We start from the raw sequence: 23,392 nt of genomic DNA on the forward strand, positions 1-23,392 counted from the left end.
GTCGCAATACCGACTGATCTATCCCGGCTCATGCATACTACATGTTACTTTCTTTTTTAAACCAATCAAGCTTGAGTATGTAGTAGAATAATTCGTCTGTCAGTATATATCATTGATAGTTGGTATTGTTGAAAAGCCACATATAACTGCCGAGAGATGGCATGACAGTATACTTCCACAGATGATGTACGAACTACATGACCTCCCATCTGCTGTAGCCTGTGAACTGGACTCACATAACCTGCACTCACACGGCCATTTTTCAGGGCACGTCATCGAGATCAACGCGAAGTGAAGTAATTAGTTGTAGCTTAAATAACGAACAATGAATCAGTTAGGAAGTGCATGACTGCCATGAAGAAGTCACTGAGTTACTTGAGACGGAGGGTCGTGTATCTGTCAGTTCTTCAGTTTGTGTTCATCAATCAAGTATCCTCGTGTATTTCACCGATCCTCGAGTTCAAGAACGCCACGTCTTGAAACCATCAATTTTTCACTAGTCACGAAAATGAACTTTCACCAGACGACCTGGCCACAGTTCGTCCGAAGGCCTGTCGGCTTGTTTTCGGTGGAGAGGCCCGTCGATGTGGGATCATTTCCTGGGTACTCCGTCCGAATTTGTGATTTTGCAGACTTCAATCGAGCCAGTTGAACCAAGTTGGATGTGAGGTTCTTGACAGCGGTGACTATTCTGCCATATAACACCTTATAGTCTTGTGAAAGTCAACCGACGTTTCGGAGGAACATCGGCTCCAACCTCCAAATTCAAGATCTAATATTAAGGCAAGTTTGCTGCTTGCTCTGCGTTCTGCTTACTTCATGCTTGTTTCTTGCGTTTCTGACTTTTCTACACTGAAGATGGAGGTTATATGTTCCTTCGAAACGTCGTTTGACTTTCACCGGACTACTCTCCGCTTGAATCAACTCCGCAGTGCAATCTGTTTCTTCAGATGAATTTTAATATTATCCTCCCTTATCTTAGTCCCCCAAGTGATGGGTTCGTTGCAGGTTTACCGACTGAAAGTCTGTGTGCATTTCCCATTTCATCCATGTCTGTTATAACTTATGTTTCGTGTTTCTCATTCTCCGCCTCAATATAAATTGGTGAAGGGAGTAGATCTACGCAGTATGACGCTCCTATTACACAATTTCTCTTCCTGGTGGAATGTTTACTGCACTATTCAGTACATCCATACAAGCACAGGAACTCTCATGTGTGCTTACATGCATATGATATGTCAAGGTCCGTTGCATCAGCTTCGGAGGTTACGCAGCACGGCAACAAATCAAGGAGACCCGAGAAGAGATTTGCTAGCACAGTCAGAGAGATTCGAAAATGTTTCATGACGCCAAGTCATATCATCCAACATTGAACTAAACGTGGTGTCCAGGAACTCATTAACATCTTACAATTAAACTTGTTATACAAGGCAAGAAACGGTAAATTAAAGGTATCCCTGTAACAGACCGTGAGAGTCCCTAGGGTTGTGAGACGTCGAGGCTCACACGTCTTCCAGACAATCGGCTCACAGATGGCCGTAAAATTGTCAGCCTTATGCGTCGACCGCCCTTTACCTCCCAGGAAAATTCATGGTACTCATTTCTGTTGGAGGCTGAGTCGACCCCAGGGCCATAGTGCGGCTGGAAGAATTAGGTAAAGTGAAAACATCCGATGAAGTCGGGAATCGAACCCGCGACCTTCTGGCTTTTAGCATAGTGGCAGTTATATTATTATTATTATTATTATTATTATTGGGCCACGCACTAGCGTAGTTGGTTGAGTGGTTGAGGCACTATGGTACAAGCCGGAAGGTCGCGGTGTCGATTCCCGATGAGCCACATTATGTCCCTGGGGTCGACTCAGCCTCTAACAGAAATAAGTACCAGGAATATTCCTGGGGATTAAAGGGTGGCCGGCACGTAAGACTGACAGACTCACCGCCATCTGTGAGCCGATTGTCTAGAAAATGTGGGAGCCTCGACGTCTCACAACCCTACTGGCCTCCACGGCCTGTTACAGAGATAGCTTTATTATTATTATTATTATTATTCCTACTCGGAACATAACGTAACTTTAGCACGTTCAGTTGCTGCTTCAGCCGCTGCCCAATTTCTAGATGGGTTTTGCGGCAAATGCAGCTTCTAGATATACGTATGTTTTTAATAACTCGTATTTGGGTGCAAAAGCCTTAGCTGATGTATATTTGTTTTTTGGGGGTTTGTATAATTCCTGTTGTTTGTATTCATGCCGACTCTGTACTTGGCCATTGGCCCTGAGCTCATCACGTAAATAAATAAATAAATAAATAAATAAGTAATTGAGCCGAAATATGTTACTATTATTACTATTGTAACATCTCTGTGATCTACTCGTATTTGTGTGTAGTCATGCTGGAAGTTTTTCTTATTGCTAGTGGGGTGGGACTAAGTCCCTTGTACTGCTGCCACTTCTGGCCTATTGTACCAGCCCCGGATGATAGGTGAGGGTGATTGTGCAGCAATTGGTGGAATGAAGATTGGCAGGGGAAACCGAAATACTCGAAGAAAACCTGCCCCACCACAAATCCCACTTGATCAGACCCCGGGATTGAACCTGGGCCGCCACGGTGGAAAGCCAGCGACTAACCGCTTGAGCTATGGCGCGGCCTTGTTGGATGTTGCAGAACCAGAAGTGGACGACGTAGGAAACAGCTAGTTCCGGTAGCGACACTGTTTTTTTACAAAGCCGCGCTGTAGGATGTCTGAAGGGCCCTACACACGCTCCGGTAGACCTGTCAGGTGCGCCTGCACAGNACTCCTATTACATTTGACACTAATAGCTTGCCTGATTAAAGACGGTCTGTCTGCTTTGCTCCAATAACAGGAATTTAATAGTATCAGAGAATGCCCGAATAGTAGTATCTAATTATTCCTACAAGCTACTCAAATTACATGAAAATCTTTTACATTCGTGGAATGGAACGATGTATAGTTCTGTATTCTCGATTTACCGATGTGTTTGACCAAAAACAGACTGGAGTCCGGCAGCGATTTAATAATCCCTAGCCCCTCCAACGTGTGACGTAAGTCGTGGCAAAATAACCTAGCACTGTTCTATAATCTTTAGCTCCAAATGTCGAAGTTTGCGTTCACAGGCTTCACAAATAGACTCTTCTCGTCTGACCAGCACGTGACTGTCGGTCAGTGGTTTCAAGGCGGACAGCGTTGAATGCTGATACGAGGGATCATTGTATCGCGGCCGAGCTATAGTCTTGAGTTAATTACATTGGAAATATTTTTAGGAGTCGTCAACACAACGATTGATTTATTATAAATAAATCAGTTTTACTCTCTGTATCCCAGTATATGTTTCGATCTTCAGAGTTCATCAGGCGGGCTTTGAACACATATCCGTCATCATTTAATTGTCAGTTATAATGGATCCATTTTTTACATTTAATTTTCGTCAACAAAAAGAGTAACGATGAAGAAAGCAGTCTTCTGGGATTTGGCACCGTGTATATGTGGTGTTAACCGACGTTTCGGAGGAACGTATCGCCTCCATTTCAGGGTAGAAGAAAAAATGTAAGAAATCTGCAAGCGAAGAGACCGTGAGAACCGATAAAAGCAGACTTTTGTCTGCTCCTGGCTCTTCCCAGTTTCATTCAATTGTATATGAATAATTTGATGAAATGAAACTAGCAAGCCACAGGATCAGTGCGCTTGTTTCTTTGATCGCCTAGCAAATTATTTCCGTAGATCCTTAATCAAGTAAACTGAAGGTTCATCACAGCAGATAATTCCCGCCGCTGGACCCGAACCTAAACCACTTTAATCCCAAACAGATTTTTTTTCCTTGGCACTACAGCCCCAGTGGGCCTAGGCCTACCTCCATGAACTTCTCCGTTCACATAGGTTTTTCTAGATCTTACACATTCGGTAGGACTCCTTGGGCGGGTGATCAGCTCGTCGCAAGGCCTCTACCTGTACACAAACACAGAAAAACGCACACTCACAAACTAAACATCCATGCCCTGAGTGGGATTCGAACCCAAGATCCCGGTTTCCAAGCGAGCGAAGACAGTACATGCCTTAGACCGCTCGGCTACTGTGACCGGCAGTGTATAAGAATGATATATAAGAATTCAGTTCGTACCTCACAGGAAACAGATCCGAACCCACGATCTCGGTTTCCAAGCGAGGGAAGACAGTGCATGCCTTAGACCGCTCGGCTATCGTGACCGGCCCTAAACAGATTATCAGAGCCTATTTCCATGCTTTCCTCCAGCTTGTTCTCCTTTTTCCAAATAGACTCATTCCAAGCAGATCTTCACGAAAGTTGTGCATGCGTTAATTTTCTTAATGATCAGATCTGCCTGTTCGGCCACTCATAAATCTTTGATTTAAATTACCCTAAATATGAGAGAGGAAAGTACGAATATAAATCACATATGAAGGATCTCAGGTCCTCGCAGCGATGGTTATGAATCATGTCATATAACACACTGTAGCCCGGTGAGAGTCAACCAACGTGTCAGAGGAAATGTTGCTTCTCTCTTCAGGGATTAAAGAGTAACCCAACATGTGTTAACTTTCACCGGACTGCATGGCATTGTATTACAGAAGATAGAAATATTCATAATTCACATAGTTCCTGGTTATGTAATTAGCTTCGTTTCCTGTCTTCATCTCCCTTTGGTACCTCAACACTTTCTTTTCACATATTTCTTTAGCCCGATCATCAGTTTATCATGATTGATTGTCTGATAAATTTTTAGTTTATTTAGTGACAGCGTGAAATGGGAAGATGTTGGATGATGAGAAGGGTGTGATGATTTTGGAGGAGGCGGTCATCACAATCTCGAATTGTTCCGACATTTGCCTGGGGAGGCTGAGAAAAATTACGAAACGTGTAAGTTAGGATAGCCAGAACGGAGTGTCTACCAAATATGAAACAAGAGCCTGGGAGTAGAGATTAGATTCCTTTAATGGAATCTACGGAGTGGATTTCATACATTTACCTGATGATGGAAGCAGAGTCAACTTCCATAACGTGTGTACTTAACGAAATGAGACCATGAAATTTATCTTATATATATATATATATACTCCGTGGCTTTTAGTCCGCAAGCGAGCTATACCGACCGAGCGACCGCCGCTTGTCGGCGAAGTAAGTGCCAACTTTTGTGGATAGAGGGTGTCGCGTGGTCAGCTCAACGGATCCCCACGGCAGTTAATCTCGGTTTTCTAGACTGGCTTATATCAGTTCGACAAGATAAAGAGTTACACCGCTTCACTTGCCTGCTCGGTTATAATTTGTAACATCCCTGCGTGATAATTAATCCTTTAAGGCATAATGGTAATTATACGCTGTGTTATATACTGTAAATATAACCCGCTGTAACATAAAAGCAACGCTTCATTTTTTCCCCAAAGGGTGAATTTAAGGCCCCTGTGATATTTTCAGAATAAACAGCGATAATGTCCTTTATCTAATTAATGTTCACGAGTATAATTGGGATGCAGTTCATTTTCTGTGAGGTAAGAGCTGAATTTTTAAATATTGTCACGTGACTATAGACGTGATTTGATTGGTGAATAGATTTATTTACCACTTACAGGTCGTAACTACAAATTATTATTACATGATTGCTGATTTCCACATCACAAATCACGACACACTCAAGTCTTCTCAATCTGCTTTCACTAGTCTTTACGTGGTAACAGCTTTCCGCAGTGGCTATTCCTATTCAGTGTCTTCACTAGACGTTTCCTGGAAACGAATCTTAGCAATGGAGAGCTTCCGTTGCCTGCTGGTTAACACTCCACAACTGACCCCTCAACTGCAATGCACTCACTCGCTCAACAGAACACGGTTGGTCAAGTCATATAGCCTCGGAGCGGACCACAGAGAACACTACTTTTATCATCTCTTCTATTGTTGTGTAGAGCCACCGCGCACGCGTATGCTGCGGGCGCTACATAGCAACGGCTGTACGCGTTACGTATCATGACATCTCTATTGTTGCGTGCGAACATCACCTAGCAACTGCTGATGTTTGTAGTGTCGCATCTTATCAACGGGTCTGTACGCCAAAATATTATTGAAATTAACCTCATGCTTAAAAGGGTTGACGTAACAGATTATTTAAGGTTTTCCGCTGTAAATTTATATTCCTAATGCTTCCGTTTAAAGAACGCGTGGGATTATGTCTCTGTTGACTGAACTTCCGGCAGCTTTGCATTTGTAAACTGACATATCCATCTTAAGTTCGATTTGGCTGTTAATCGAAGGAATATATACTTTATTTTTCCGTTTTTAGTAAATAATTCTAAATACGTTGTATAGTGTTGCCTCTGAATCATGTGTGTAAAAGTAAAGCTATCCCTGTAACAGGCTGTGAAGGCCCATAGGATTGTGAGATGTTGAATTTCCCACATTTTCTAGACTATCGCCTCATAGATGGCGGTAAGGTTGTCAACCTTACGCGCCGGCCGCCCTTTACCCCCAAGAATATGCCCGGTACTCATTCATGTTAGAGGCTGAGTCGACCCCAGGGCCATAGTGCGGCTGGAAGGATTATGTCAGCTGAAAAAAAAATCCAATGACCTCATCGGAACATGAACCCTCGACCTTCCGGCTTGGAGCATAGTGCCTCAACCAACTGCGCTACAGCGTGCCTTCTGAATCATGAGTGTAGTATTGTTAACCTGTACGGGAAACTGTGTAACATGACATCGGCGAACAGAAGGAGTTGCTTACATATCTGCGATGGGCTGATGGACGGTATAGGTCTCTTGGCGACGATGACCACAATAACGCGGCCCCTTAAAAGTTAAGCTGCCCCTGTGCTTAATTAGTTAAGCACTATGCCATGAAGACATATGGGGGTTGGTTGACCTCAACACTAGATGGAGGGGACTGGTCAGCTTCACGCCCCTGCCTCTTTAGCCCCGGGGAAAGTTCCTCCTCAGTACCCATTTTGTAGGAGGCTGGGTAGACCTCACGCAGCCCATCGGACATTCAAAACTCATTTACTGTTTTACACGTGGAATTGTGGACAATTAAATACATTTTAGCCGGTCACGGTAGCCAAGCGGTCTAAGGCATGTACTGTCTTCGCTTGCTCGGAAGCCCTGATCGTCGGTTCGAATCCCACACAAGGCATGGATGTTTGGGGTGTGTATGTGTTTGTGTTGTCTTGTGTTTGGGTAGAGGCCTTGCGGCGAGCTGATCGCCCGTCCAAGGAGTCCTACCGTCTGTAAAAACGATCAATGAAACTGAGAAATCAGCCCTGTGCTCGAAAGTGAGAGCGAGAGGAACAAAAAAAATACCTATTAGGACTTACAATAAATTCTGACCTTCCTTGAAAGAGATTGCCTAATTCCGGTGCCAGGCTGGTCGTATAAAACTTCCGTAGTCATTTATTGCCCCCACGGTGTGAAATACGTAATTAAAATATATAATGGGTATTAGAAACCTATTTCGAAACTATCTAGCCTCTTAATTAAAATGCATAGACCTGAGTACAATTAGCTTGAAATTCCCAGATGTTATTTACGAAATGAGCTTTATAAATGTCAGCTTCCACATGGCCGTTACACTTGTTCTCTTACGGATATGAAAATAAAATTTAATAGACCTATGCTCTTATATGCTGAGCTTGTAAATGTATATTTACGCTAAATTAATATTTGTATGCTAGCATACTTTATTTTGATGGGCTTATGCGATCACCATGCTGTCAGTGGTTATGTATCCCCCCCCCCATCAACTTTTGAACGCCTGAACCAATTTTTATGAAACTTGGTATGTATATCATTATACCTGAATCCATATCAACGGTATACTTCATAAATCCCTCCCATCAGTCTGTATGTGTATCCCCCTATCGCTGCTAGGCAACGGCTCGTTAAAGACGTTACCGCGGCAACGAATACACGCAACAGTAGAATTGTTGGGCGCGTCGTATTTATACGGTCCGTGTATGAAAGGAAATCAGGCGATTAGTTCTTCCCAGAACTTGTTTGGTATATTCTTTCCAGTTCTTAGTGTCGAGGTCATAAACGTACACTGCATACAATATTACACGTAATGAAATTACTGCCGTCTGAAATGTAACGCCGTGTAGCCCAGTAGATGTTTACCGACGTTTGGGGGAGCAGACACTTCCAATTTTCGGGGTCGAAGAGTAAGCCATGCAAGTAATCGATAAGAAATAGTTTTCAAATAAAAGATATCAAACATTATACATAAGCTTTGTGGGAGTCAGAAATTAGAAATTTGGCGCCGGTGCAAGGAATGGAAATGAGTATTTCTTCTTGCAACTTTTCTACTTTCATCCAATCTTGGGACTTTTTCCCATCTTTCGTAAGTCGAAGTATCAGTGTCCACGGCAGAGGCCTCAAGTAGGCGAGGAGCTGGGTGAGGCTACTGGCATGGAAATACGAGTGTGCTTGCCAGAATTACTCACAGAGGGGGGCTGGCAAGCTGTGTAATGGAAACGTATGCAGAACACTAACAGAAAGTAAAGCTATCCCTGTAACAGGCTGTGGAGGCCCATAGGGTTGTGAGACGTCGAGGGTCCCACATTATCTAGACAATCGGCTCAAAGATGGCGGTAAGGTTGTCAGCCTTACGCGCCGGCCGCGCTTTACCCCCAAGAATATTCCTGGTACTCATTTCTGTTAGAGGCTGAGTCGACCCCAGGGCCATAGTGCGGCTGGAAGGATTGGGTCAATTGAAAAAAATCAAGTGACCTCATCGAGACTTGAACCCGCCACCTTCCGAGTAAACATATTTATTTATTATTTATTTTTGCCGGGAGCCGGGATAGCGCATTCGGTATAGCGACTGGCTACGGGCTGGACGGTCGAAGGGTCAGAGTTCGAGTTCCGGTAGAGGTAAAATTGTTCTCCTCTCCATGTCGTTCAGACCGGATTTGGGACCCACCCAGCCTCCTGTCTAATGGATACCTGGGATAAAGCGGCCGGGGCGTGACGCTGGCCACTCACCTCAAACTAGGGCCGAGGTAAAGAATGAGTGGATTTATACATCCACTTCTCCATACGCCTTCATGGCGTAGTGTTTAATTATTTAAGCACAGGGAGCGCTTTACTATTTCTGTTTATTGTTGCCCCTTTTTTCCCTTCTCCACAGCGTCCAGACCGGCTCTATGACCGACCCAGTCTCCTGTCTAGTGAGTCCCAGGGACTCTTTCCCGGTGTTAAAACTGCCGGGTCGTGAAGCTGTTCACTGACCTCCATCAAATGCCTAGGTTAAAAATAAGTGGAGCGAGACCTTCACTTTCCCATACGTCATAATGGAGTGGTGCTTAATAATTAGTAGAACAATTGTACCTTCTATCTTTGTCTTGCTTTATCCATAATTTCTCTTTCTAATCCTTTTTTCGCTGTTTCTTTCTGTGACTCTTTTCTGTCTTTTCTTCCATTTCTTTATCTGTCTTTGTCTTTTTATTTCTTCCTTTCTGTCGCTGTCCTTCTGTCTCCCTTCTGTCATACTTTCCTTCGTTGCCTCTTTCTGTAAGTCCTTGGTTCACTCGAACGTGTTTCTTTAGTCGTCCTTTGTCAGAAAGTGATCAGTGCCTTGTTTAGAAATTCTGGCTGTTGGTGATCTCTTGCTCCCTTCCCGTTGCAAAATAATTGGCGCTTCCTCTCTGTTACGTCATTGTCATACAGAAGGCGTCTACTGATCGTCGTGGGAACTGGCGCTGTACGCAGCCTGGATGACGTCTGTAGAGCATTTCAGGAGTAATGCCCCTCCCCCTTCCCGCCTGTTTTGTCTGTAACAGGAGAACAGAAATTTAAATAATTTTTTTATAGAGCTCCTACCTCCCGGCCCTCTCTTCCTGTAGCCCAAATGTCGTCATGTGCGTTTTATGATGTTATTGCATGCAATTTGTTATTCTTCCCCCCCCCCAACCCCTTATGCGTCCTAGCTCGAAACTTTAAGTTCGCGTCCTCACTGGGGACAGCAGCATTGTTAGCATTGTTATCGTACAACATCGTCTTAGTGTATGCCCGTCTGTTTGTCCGCTAAGTTTAGTGTTTTCTGGTCCACCTGTGTCCAGCGCTCCCGCGATTGTACAAAAAATTATGTTGTTTTTTTTCCTTGGCACTATAGCCCCAGTGGGCCTAGGCCTACCTCCATGAACTTGTCCGTTCACTTCGGTTTTTCTAGATCTTACACATTCGGTAGGACTCCTTGGGCTCGTGATCAGCTCGTCGCAAGGCCTCTACCTGTACACAAACACAGAAAAACGCACACACATAAACTAAACATCCATGTCCTGAGTGGGATTCGAACCCACGATCCCGGTTTCCAAGCGAGCGAAGACAGTACATGCCTTAGACCGCTCGTCTACCGTGACCCAGAAAAGCCTACATTGTGTCAATACCGGAAGTAAAAAGTACAGTGGGCATTGCGACGGGATATGGGCTGGACTTTCCGGGTTAGATTCCCGATGGAAGCAAGAGAGACTTCTGTACAGCGTCCATACTGTCTCTGGGGCCCACCCAGTCTCATAAAAAATGGTACCGGGGGTTAAGCAGGCGGAGCGCGAGTTTGACCACTCACCTCCATCTAGTCCCGAGGTGAAGAATGGTGTTGCTATACCTGCACTCCGCATCATGTCTTAATGGCATGGTACCTAATTAATTAAGCACAAGGACAACTTTACCTATATTATTAATATTTATTATATTGAAAATGACGTTGTGTTGACAAGAATATAAAAATATTTTAGAATAATATGATTATAGTGAATGACGAATTGGAAAAACTGCGGAAAGGAAATAAATTGCCTGCAGGTCGTTAAGGAGACCACTGCAAACCTCAGTCAAGTGTCTGGAACATGCGACTAGACCCGTGACACGTGAGCTCCAACTAAGATATCAAGTCACTGGTGTATTACTCTTGTATCGTCAAGTAATTCTTGGCAGAGGCCTGCAACTGATTGCCGAATAGTTAAAGTAGTTATGTCAGTGAGATCGCATGGTGTATTTAACGACACTTTTTCATTAAGAATTATTGGGTTTATGGACTTCGTCCATCGTCCGGAATTCTGAAAACTAAAAACACAACACACCAAATAAAGGCGAACACACCTACGCTGTTGGGTTCCTTAGAAAGGGCTAACCTCAATCACTGGACAAGTCATGTCGGTATAACTACTTACTCAAGGAGATGAGCCCTTCTTGAGAAGCCGCCAGTTGTGCGGCTACTCAAGAATTTCCCAGCATGTTATGGAACCCGAAGGTTCATTGCCGTGTTCACGAAAGCCCTCCACTGGTCCCTACATGAGCCAGATCAATCCAGTCCATACCATCCCATCCTGTATCTCTAAGACCCATTTTAATATTGTCCACCCACCTACGCCTAGCTCTTACCAGTGGTTTCTTTCCCTCTGGCTTTCCCACCAGTATCCTATATGCATTCCTCGTCTCCATTATTCGTGCTACATGCCCTGCCCACCTCATCATCCTTGCCTTGATCATTCTAATTTTTCTTGGAGAAGAGTACAAGTTATGNGTTAGAGACTATTGTTGGGGGGAAACATCCTTGTAATTTGGCGCAGAGACCTCCTTGAGGCATGAGGTTCTTTTACGTGCCGTAAAGCTACGACGCGGGACCCACGGCTTAAAGTCCCTCCCGGAGGACTTGTTCCCTGAATTTTTCCGTCCTTAAAAATTCCACGAACCCCGCCGGGTTTGAACCCGCGTACCTTGAGTCATGAGGTGGGAACGTTACCGTGCAAAGGGGTAAATGGAGAGTTTGTGTAAACATGTTGCGCCTACCGCTAGTGCCATCTGTCTTGTATTCTCAAGTTCTGGGCCCTATTTAAGGGGACGCCACTGTTTTAGTGACCCCTGAGTCAGGAGAATAACGGAAGAATTATGAAGCGTGCTACTACAGTTGTATAAAATTCATGTGACAATATTTTTACCTTGCAGAGAGAACTCACGGCCCAGGAGAATCAAGCAAAGAAAGGGATGTAAATAAATAAAGTCGGCCAATTTATCTTTGTTGCCCTAGAATTTTGATGGTGGAGCTATGAAAACAGATATATCTGCACATAGGGAGTCTGGTATGAGCACAAAGGTTATAGACACTTTGTGTGCGAAATTAGTCTGAAAATCTCATTGGAAGAAACCATTTGAGAGACTTCAGCTTAGGTGGGAGAATAATGAGTTTCGGAGAAACAAAATTAAACTGACTAGGGGTAGAGTTCAATACTGGGTATTAGTAAATACGGCAGTGCATTTTCGGGTCCTATAGAAACCTTAGAATTTCTTGACCAGATCATGAAGTAACAGCTTTTCAAAGAAGACTGCATTACGAAGCCAGGGTGAATCTGGGCACCAACACCGTCTTTCTTCAGCCTCTAAAAGAACTCCGTGGCCTGTAGTCCGCAAGTGAACTATACCGACCGAGCGACCGTCGCTTGTCGGCGAAATTAGTGCCAACTTTTGTGGATAGAGGATGTCGCGTGGTCAGCGCAACGGATCCCCACGGCCGTTAATCTCGGTTTTATAGACCGGAGCCGCTATTTTCTTGAAATAGCTCCTCAGTTATCCTCACGAGGCTGAGTGGACCCTGTTCCAGACCCACTACTTCTCAGAAAATCTGGTAGTGCCGGGAATCGAACCCGGTACTTCTGGATCTATAGCCAGAAACTCTAAACACTAGACGACAGAGCGTGCACCAAACTTGTACAATTGCTCCAATAAAATCTAATCGGGCTATCGTCCATGCTAGTTGGTTAGTAATTGCCGACTTTTCAGCAAACACGTGTCTCCCCTTCGTCATTATCTGATGTCGCATAAGATCCTGGTGATTGGGAAGGAGACGGTCGCTGAAACATCCCTGAATTTTAGCCAGTAGAGAATTCTGGTAGCCTTGGAAGATTTCAGTAACTTCGACCTCCACAGTAGCTTCAAATAGTACATCATATAATTGGTCTGTCTCTTTGAAGGCCTTTTTAATTCCTAGCTCCCTTTTTGTTACATATTCGTACTTTAATATGTGTTTTACATATCTTCCATCTGTTAATTTTTGCATGTGATCAATCCAGTTAGGCTCAATATCATCTACCTGTCCTTGTGTTCAGTTCGAAATTATTACATTTATATTAATTTTATTGTAAACTTTCTTCATTAAGAATGAACAGAAAATATTCCAAGGAAAACCATGAAATTTTTATTAATAATTGACCAGCATAACTAGACCTGCATTATATATTTATTGATTTCATGCCACGATATGGAATATGGTGAATTTATCTTCTTTTTTTTTTCTTGAGCAACAACGAACATTCCCTCATAAATGTATTAGGAAGCAACACCAAACCAATTTATGGATGGATGTAATAGTGTGATGAAAAAATCATATTATTCTGTATAATTTCCTGTCACATATGTAAAAGCAATTACAAAAGCTCAGAATCACTGGGTTTTTGGACTTGTCCATCGTCTGGTATTCTAGAAACTAGAAAACACAACGTTTCGGAAATTGGATCTGCTTCCGTCCCCAGTTGAGGGGATTGGAAGACACCTACTCAGTTGGGTCCCTTAGAAAGAGCTAACATCAATCACGGGACCAGTGACTGAGATACCTACTCAGTTGGGTCCTTTAGAAATAGCTAACCTCAATCACTGGGCCAGTGACTGAGATACCTCCTCAGTTGGGTCCCTTAGAAAGAGCTAACCTCAGTCACTGGGCCAACAATTGAGGTTAACTCTTTCTAAGGGACTCAACTGAGAAGGTATCTTCCCTCCATCACCTGAAGACGAAAACAGATAAAGTTTCCGAAACGTTTCCTAGTTTCTAGAATACCGGACGAAGGACAAAATCAAAAAATCCAATAATTCTTAGTGTTATGCACCATCGTCAGAACTCTTTAGAATCTGCACAAGCTTACTGTCACAAAGTTAGTGTTGGATATATCTAGAATATTCAATTAATGTCTGATCGTCTCTGAGAACAGAGAAATTGTATAGGGTGTCTTATTAAACCGAGCGGCGCTGCTGCTGATGTGATATCCGACGTAATTAATTGCATTTGAACTCGCCTCCGACTTGACTGCCACCTGGTAGCAGCGTGCAGATATAGGACAGTCCTTGTCTAGCAGAATCCCGTCTCCGTTTGCCACCATTCTTTCAGACTGGATATTTCGTTTAATTTATGTTTGCAAATCGCGCAAAATACTGCATATTCGGAAAGTATAAAGGAAAGAGTTCCTCATTGGAAACGTAGGCTTAGATGGGAAGGTTTCTGTTAAAATGAATCTTAGAAAAATTTTATGAGAGTCTGTGAACTTAATTTAACTGGCTTCCTGTACGGTCCAGTCGCAGTGTTTACGAATACGATAATTAACCATTTTAATAGAGGTTACGTTTTTCCTATGTAATACTATATGAAAGAACGTAGAAATGCCGTCAGAATATATATCTTCTACTGATTTTTCATCCATCACATTTTTCTAATTCCCGGACTTTCTTTTGTTCTTATTACACGGTCCTTAAAGTTTTTTGTTTTACATGCACTAAGAGGAAACTTCACATTATTACTATGTAAATGAAGTCCAAGGGGTACTTATTCTGAATTTGAGGACTCGGATAAAGTAATTTTGAAACTTAGGCTAGGTGGGAGGACAATATTAAAGTGAATCTTAAGAATAGTGTGAGGGCGTGGGTTGAATTCGGAATAAGAGCCGGTGGCTGACTTATGAATACAGTTTGGATTTCTTAAAACACGAGAAATTAATTGACCTGCTGAACGACTGTCAGCTTGTCTATAAGGACTCTTCTTCTACCACTACTACTACTACTACTACTATAGTAGTAGTAGTAGTAGTAGTAATTTATTGATTTGCCTGCTGAAGTCAACAGCTAGGAGTCAGTTACAGAGAAAGCACGAATACAAAACAACAGAAACACAAACATGTGGACAAAAACAAGCAAACAGAAAAAGGCTAAACCAGTTAATGTTATCTAAGTCTGTAACAGTAATAATAACAATTCAGTTCATTTGTAGAGATCATGGCAACAGCACTGGTCTACTGCAGGAAAGTACAAGGATAAAGTGAGAAGGAGATAGGAAATGAACCAAAAGGAAGTGCATCCTTCAGAGAATCCTCACTCCTGTTAAAAACATGAAGAAACTGACATATGAGTATTTTATTAGCCCAGGGTAGATACAAGTAATTACATTATGGACAAACACAGCATAAAGTCAAAGACAAATTACAGGCAAGCACTGGGGGAAAACACAGTAATTCAGACAAGTAAACAAATAAGAAAACAAACAACAATAATAATAATTTCATTAATATAAATCGATAATGCATACATGTAAACAAACATATGATAATAATAATTTCATTAACATAAATCTAAGTGTGATTGAGAACTGAGAAATAAAACATATAAATATTTATTTAAGAAATGAAAAGCATAATTATAATAATAATAATAATTCAATTCGTGTTTATTTATGTGAAAACTTAACAGCACAGTGGCCAATTANAATAATGATAATAATAATAGTTTAATTAATTAAGTATAAAATATGTCTCAACAACAGAGTGTTTGGTTTGAAGACGTCACCGTCCCTACAAACAACATTAGCAGCAGAAGCGCATCTAGCAGAGGGGCAATTTTTACTAACAGAACAGACAATGAACATAGGAAAGTCTCGGATATATCGAACAGGGACCCGAAGGCCAACAATTTCCAAAGCAGAAGGGCAAAGTATAAAACCACGATAAACTTGAATAAGGAAGCAACATGTTCTGCAAAGCACTAATCTCCTCTTTCCTTAGTTACGACTCAGACCGTATAGAAAACGAAAAAAATTAGAATACACAGACAGACGCAAAGAGACACAAAACAGAAAGGTGATCTGATAAGCATCCTTTCATTATTTTTTGTCAAAATAAGGAAAGTATGTTAATAACGTTCGCTGTAAGTCGGAGATGCAAGTGCGCAAGTTATGGTGCCTCTGAGCGGCAACTGGCTTGGCTTGGGCAACCCTGGGGGGGGGGAAACGATTTTCGAGAAAGGTCGTTAACAGACAGTACGTTTGTGAGCTCACAAAAATAACAAAAAAAAATATACTTTCCAATTTTATTTGTATTTATTCAAATTGACTATATACTGAATCGATAAATGTTCGCAGGAGATTGAGACTCGTGCTTGGGACTGCGGCCGCGCGCATGCGCAGATCAGGGTGACCATTGTTAGCAGCGATGATGATAACGCCCATGTCTCTTGTTCCAGGCGGCAGCAGATGGACAGTCAGCAGTTATACTGCCAGACTCATGTCTCTAGTCAAGCCGCTGATCCTGATACAGGCCAACACAAGGATAAGCTCAAGGTATTATTTTTATTATTATTTTCTTAGTGGGATAAGACTGAGTCCACTTGGCACTGCGGCCACTACTGGCCTAAAGTTCAACGTGGGTCATGTTCATTATGTCTCTTACCCAGTAGGCCCCCTTTTCGCTGGCTTTAAGGGGACCTAAAGGCCGCGCCATAGCTCAAACGGCTAGTCGCTGGCTTCCCACCGCGGCGGCCCAGGTTCGATTCCGGATCTGGTCAAGTGGGATTTGTTGTGGACAAAGTGGCGCTGGGGCGGGCTTTCTCCAAGTATTTCAGTTTCCCCTGCCAGTCTTCATTCTACCACATTCTCCATCATCATAATCACCCAGGTCAGGTACAATAGGCCAATCAGTGGCCGCCATGCCGAGTGGACCCAGATGGACTCCCCCCCCCCAAGCGAATTTATTTTTAAAAGGGGATCAAAATGTGAACCCAGCCCGTCACTTTAGTTCAGGTTGCAAGAGCGTTGTTTGTTTTGTAAATATTTATAAGGGAAACCCTGCCTAATTTCGTGATATTGAGAATTATTTCTAATTTTTGTGTAGAAAATGAAGATAAATGCGAGTGCGCTAAGTATCACAAGCGAAGTAAACGCTATACTAGGTCAGTACTAGTCAGTACTAGTCAGTCAGTACTAGGTCAGTCACAAATCATCAGAAACCGACTGTTCAAGCAGATGCAGATATTGTGCCGTTAGTAAGGTTAATTACTATGAAATTACATCGTTGTAGTATATTACACTGCAAGCATGCGCATGAGGCTGCTTCCTAGCCACTGTTGTGATTTCATGAATCTGTTTAGTTGAAACTCTCGTGGAATTAGTCAGGTTCCTCCTAGAGTTACATGAGTCTCCTGTGTGAGTGTTCTCGTTCTGTCAAGTTGATAATGATGTCCGGAAATTTAAACAAGAAGTGCTGCGAAGAAGTAATCGCGTATTTTGCTTAACTAATTGAGCTCAGGGACAAATTTACTGTTTACTTTCCCTTGACACGACACGTACTGCATATAAAACGTTGCTTCCAAAACAATTCCTCGTTGCAGCGGGAACACACATACTCTCTGGCTATCTGATTACTCAGTAAGGCTGGTGCAGCTGCTCTGCCGGTCCCATGGTGTTGCTATGTCGGGTCCTACTCATGCTCTGGCTATCTGATTACTCAGTAAGGCAGGTGCAGCTGCTCTGCCGGTCCCATGGTGTTGCTATGTCGGGTCCTACTCATGCTCTGGCTATCTGATTACTCAGTAAGGCAGGTGCAGCTGCTCTGCCGGTCCCATGGTGTTGCTATGTCGGGTCCTACTCATGCTCTGGCTATCTGATTACTCAGTAAGGCAGGTGCAGCTGCTCTGCCGGTCCCATGGTGTTGCTATGTCGGGTCCTACTCATGCTCTGGCTATCTGATTACTCAGTAAGGCAGGTGCAGCTGCTCTGCCGGTCCCATGGTGTTGCTATGTCGGGTCCTACTCATGCTCTGGCTATCTGATTACTCAGTAAGGCTGGTGCAGCTGCTCTGCCGGTCCCATGGCGTTACTATGTCGGATCCTACTCATGCTCTGGCTATGTGATTGCACAGTAAGGCTGGTGCAGCTGCTCTGCCGATCCCATGGCGTTACTATGTCGGGTCCTACTCATGCTCTGGCTATATGATTACACAGTAAGGCTGGTGCAGCTGCTCTGCCGATCCCATGGTGTTGCTGCAGTCCCGCTGTGGGATTTGCTCAACTGCTCACTATGATGAGTGAAGTGTCTGCCGTATAAATTTTCACTAATAATATGGAGGTGGCCAGGGGCTTAGTGTCCTGTTGCACCTCCTAAACATTGTCTTAGAATGGTTCTTGCATATCCCCGACCTAGGATAATTAATAGCTGACTTCTACGCGTCATCATTTCTGCATACTTTCCAATAAACAGTAAGAGTTTACTACAATTGTCGGAACAGCTAGTTCAGCGTTTACAACAGAATCTTGCCACCCGCTGGTGGAGCTGTGTTTGTTTACACAAATTTCTTAGTTTGCGGCAGTTCGACTGGAAGCCTTGGAGTTCTGAATTTTCAGCTTTAGCTTCGTTACGCCATAAGGGCATAACATCAGTGACTTGAAGTATGCTGTATATAACGGAGTGTGAAATGGAAACTCAATTCGTTAAGAATTACATGTTTTATACATCTGTGTTCTGTCTCCCTTTCAGAAATATGATATTATTACATTAAATACAGGATAATTTGTTATAACTGTTTGAAAAAAAAAGGTAAAGCTATCACTGTAACAGGCCCATAGGGTTGTGAGACGTCGAGGCTCCCACATTTTCTAGACAATTGCCTCATAGATGCGGTGAGGTCAGCCTTACGCGCCGGCCGTCCTTTACCCCCAAGGAAGTTTCCTGCTACTCATTTATGTTAGAAGCTGAGTCGAACCCAGGGCCATTGTGCGGCTGGAAGATTAGATAAATTGAAAGAATCTACCTCATCGGTACTCAAACCCGCAACCTTCCGGTTTGTAGCGTAGTGCCTCAACCAATTGCGCTACCGCATGCACCCCTGTAACTGTTTTACTGAATGAATATCTTTGTTGCTGCAAGATATTAAATTACTTTTCTCCTCAACTTTTTTAGAATTAGTTCAAATTCCACGTCAGTATTCATATGAGCCGGTTGCTTACTTTCCATGGAATATTATTACATGGTTGGTTCAACCATTTCGTTCGTAAGACCATTAATATTTATTTATCCGCTTTGATAGGATTACCGGAAGTGTGGAAGTTTCATCATCCGCTCATTTTTTTATCGGCCAGAGAAGAAATCCTGCAAGCGGACCCAGAATAAGTTCCACATGCTGGGAGAATTTCGCGTGTGTAACTTTCTGGTGATTCTGCAATCTCATTTATCTATAAATATAATATTCCATTGCTACATACATGGTTCAGATAGCAACAGTAGTGACTGGAATTTATTGTTCTGACCGCATAATCTTTGTACACCTCCATTCGTTCCTTCGCTGACAGGAAACGACCTCGAGTTATTTTATGTATATATATATATTATGAACAATGGTATCGGACATAATTTCAGTAGACGAGAAGCAGAACGGTACCGATATTCTTTCTTGCTCCAGCAACGAGCGTATTATAGGGCGCTGGTAGCAAATGATCATAAAGGCTGACACACAAAACACCCGGCTGGAACCAGACTGTATATTGTTGTGTGATGATTGATGAATGACAATTGATTTGAAAGGAAGTGAGTATAGACTAATCGAGATACAGTTCCTGCGTTTTCCTGGAGGCACTGAGGGAAGCCATAAAAAATCTTAGTCAGAGTAACCAGCCAAGACTCGAACAGAGTACCTCCCAAATACAGATTTGGAGTGTTACCTCTAGCTGGACCAGTAATGCACCAGTCTCCTGTTACCTCTAGCTCGACCAGTTATGCCCCAATCTCCTGTTACCTCATCTTTCTGAAGTCCTAATACTCCTGTCAGCACAGTGTTCTTATAACAACAGTGAAAATGAAAATTCATGAAGTTTCTCATTGTGGAATTTTCTCCATTCTGATAATAGTTCATATTCCGAGGGTTCTGATATTCAGCCTAACATTCTGTTTATGTCCACAGACCGCTGACGTAATGAAAGAGCAGTATCGGCTTAGCAATATACATTGAAACGCATATTCGTGGCTGTTACAGCGTAAATTATAAACAAGCACGGGAAGTAACCGGAAAATTGGCCCCGGAAGAGCGCTCCAGTTAGCAGCAGATTGTGAAGTGTGGGCTACGTCAGAGTCGAGGCTCGCCGGCCAGGATTCAGCTCTATTCCTGTGGGAGTCTTCTGTCAGGCCGCTCTGAGGGACAGCCACATATAGTCCGACTACGAGATACACCCTGCTTCCAAAGTTGGTTCATCATTCGCATAACATGTAGACGCCGTGTTACGGCTCTCAAACATTTGACGATTATTATTAGGAGATGAGTGCCTAACTTTCATCCGTTAGGAGAATGTAAGGTTATCTCTATGCTTAAAACCCGCGACTTCAGGACATACGGAGTTGAAGTATATTTCGTCCGTTCTTAACCTCGGATCTTGATGGAGGTGAGCGGTCAGCTTCATGCCATTTCCGCTTTACCCTCAGGGTAACAGCCCACTGTACCCATTGTATAGGATTCTGGGTGGGCCTCAGAGCCCATCTGGACGCTATGGAGAAGAGGAAATTTCTTGCCCACACTAGGAATCGTACTCCCACTTCTCGGTCACCCAGCCCATAGACTAGTCGCTAAAAACTCCGTGATTTTAGTCCACAAGCGAACTATACCGACCGAGCGACCGCCGCTTGTCGGCGAAGTTACTACCAACTTTTGCGGATAGAGGGTGTCACGTGGTCAGCACAACGAATCCCCACGGCCGTTAATTTCGGTTTTCTAGACCGGAGCCGCTATTTCCTTGAAATAACTTCTCAATTATCATCACGAGGCTGAGTGGACCCCGTTCCAGATCCACTACTTCTCAGAAAAATATCTGGTAGCGCCGGGAATCGAACCCGGACCTCTGGATCTGCGGCCAAGCTATTCGCTATACCGATTGAAGTAGATTTCGATCCGTATCGGTTGATTATACGTCGCAGGCCTACTTAGCTTAAATTCCGGAAGAAGCAATGAGGAAACTAGGTCTGTGGCGTAAAGCAGGCTGAGATCTGTAACTTATATTTGAAACTGGTTTATATTTACACTGTAGACTGTAAATGGTCTCTTCCTTCTCGTGTTTTTGTACATGAATGTTATTAATAATTATTTTATTATTTATTTAATTCCTGTTGCTCCCACTTGGAGTATAGGTCATCCGTGAAACGCCGTTTCACTTCAGTTTCTTACTGTCGCTAGGACGCCTCGGATGGTGGATCAGCCCGTCACAAGGCCACTACCTACACAGGGTAACACAAACACAGAAGGCTATGCCTCGAGTGGTATTCAAACCCACGATCCCAGTGTCTGAGCGGGCGAATATACTGTATTTCATGACTCAGATCGCGCGGTCACTGTTGATCGGTAATGAGAATATTAGTAACATAATATATTTTTTTAATTTATGTTTATTTGTGAGTTTTCTTGTTTTACGCTTATGTCGAAAAGTGAAATCAGGTGGGTCTATTGAAACTTTCATTCGAGGAAATGAAAGGTTTAGAATTTTAAAGAAATTTGTTCAGACTCGGAACGACTTGAGAGCGAACTTCACCAAGAAACCTTCAGCCTTACACGTTTCAGATCCGATATGTCTGCTTCTGTAACCATCTCGAATTATTTTGCAGAATTCAGCTGCAAATCCCTTGATTCCATGAAAATAAAGTTCCTACCATTCGATTCAGTTTCACAAGAAGCTTGTCTTCCTTTTTCCTTTCTTACTTTTTAACGCCGCTTTTTCAGTATCGACAAAACATAACACATAATTTAGTCAGAGTTCTTTAATCGAATATGAAGATGGATATTTTTAAATACAAGATAAAGATATTAGATCTGAATTTTATTATATTCCAGCCTTTTCGAAGTTGCACTGATTCTTGGAGAAATTCATAAAGTAAGATTTAATATTACAAAAACGGGTTTCTATTGAACGGAAATGAAATTTTATGTTCTAATTTGTTCGATTACTTTAATCTTCATAAAAACTAATGAGAATCACATGTACCTCGTGATCTCGTATCGATGCGGTTTAGGTCAGAGGTTAGTTATTCGTTGAATGTAACTTTTAATGGCTCGATTTATCTTCTTGGTTTGGAATCACGTAAACAAAATGTTATTTTTATGCCATGGAGTGCTTTACATTTTCGCATGGAAATAAATCGTATGTCTGTGGGACAAAGGAAAAGAGATTTACATGTGGACGGACTGCATTCATTTCTTATTCATGTAATTCATAAATCTTCAATGGGGAATAGTAAGGAAAGGGAATTCCATTAGTTACACGTATGTGTTGGATTCCTCTCGAGTCCAAGGCAGGTACGGAAGGGTTGTGTAGCGGCGTGAAACACTCTTCACTGATTCGCCCTTACTAGCTGCATCGTGCATGGTCTTCCTTAGTTACTAAGTCAGGGAATTTCACGCTTTTAAACCCCCTCGAATGTTTCGTTACTGTGTCCACAAACGGCCATCCATGATTCCCTAATGCAGTACTTGCATTCACACCGTGTTTCTATAAGATGCACTTCGATATTGTCCCCTCGTCGACAGAAAGTCCCACGTGGTCTCTTCTCTTGAATTTCTAAATAAAAATTATGTGGATTCTAGAGGGTTCTGACGATGGTGGATTACACACAGAATTACTGGGTTCTTGGACTTTTTCCACCTTCCGGAATTCTAGGTAATAGAAGACACGACGTTTCGGAAACTGGATCTGTTTCCGTCTTCAGGCGAGAAACGGAGACGCCTACTCAGTTGGGCCCCTTAGGAAGAGCTAATCTCAATCACTGGACAGTTTCCGAAACGTTGTGTCCTCTATTACCTCAAATTCCGGAAGATGGAAAAAGTCCAAAAAAACCCAGTGATTCTGTGCAAAATTGTGTAATCTGCTTAATTCCTTACAGAGCACGTAATTATAATTACATTTTTAGGGTGTATCTGTTTCTATTCTGAAAGTTTCTTGAACAGCTGAATATCTGACTGTGCCATAGTTCAGGATGTCAGTCACTGGGTTGCCAGGGCTGCTGCCCGGATTCGACCCCACGTTAATTCATGTGTGATTTGTGGTGGACAAAGTGGAAGTGGGGCATGTTGTATCCGAATGCTTTGATTTCCCTTCCCACTTTTGTTTCCACCAATTTCTCCACATCTACTAATCATTCGACACAGTATAGTTTCGATATTTATCAGCTTCATTAAATAACCACCTTGGAAAAATAGCTGAATATCAAATGTTCAAAGAACACTTCGCACCGTGGTCAGTTCACTGGCTGGTAGATTGGGTAGGAAATTTTTAGTATGTTTGTTGATCAGTTGGTTGATAGTAGTTGATTAATCATTGCTTGGTTAGTTGA

General features: G+C 42.8%; 1 protein-coding gene across 7 annotated transcripts in view; it reads left to right on the plus strand.

The window, feature by feature from the left end:
• The window catches only part of LOC111868990 (rap1 GTPase-activating protein 1), a 639,633-nt gene that overhangs the window by 405,181 nt on the left and 211,060 nt on the right, over positions 1 to 23,392 (plus strand). For all 7 annotated transcript variants that reach the window (XM_023860137.2, XM_023860134.2, XM_023860132.2 and 4 more), the window contains one exon: positions 16,279 to 16,375. In XM_023860137.2, the coding sequence (XP_023715905.1) occupies positions 16,289 to 16,375 (87 nt within the window). In that variant the 5' untranslated portion in view covers positions 16,279 to 16,288. The remainder of the gene's footprint in view (positions 1 to 16,278; positions 16,376 to 23,392) is intronic.

This window comes from Cryptotermes secundus, unplaced genomic scaffold, assembly GCF_002891405.2.
Source record: "Cryptotermes secundus unplaced genomic scaffold, Csec_1.0 scaffold70, whole genome shotgun sequence".
In the NCBI taxonomy this organism is placed as follows: Eukaryota; Metazoa; Arthropoda; class Insecta; order Blattodea; family Kalotermitidae; genus Cryptotermes; species Cryptotermes secundus.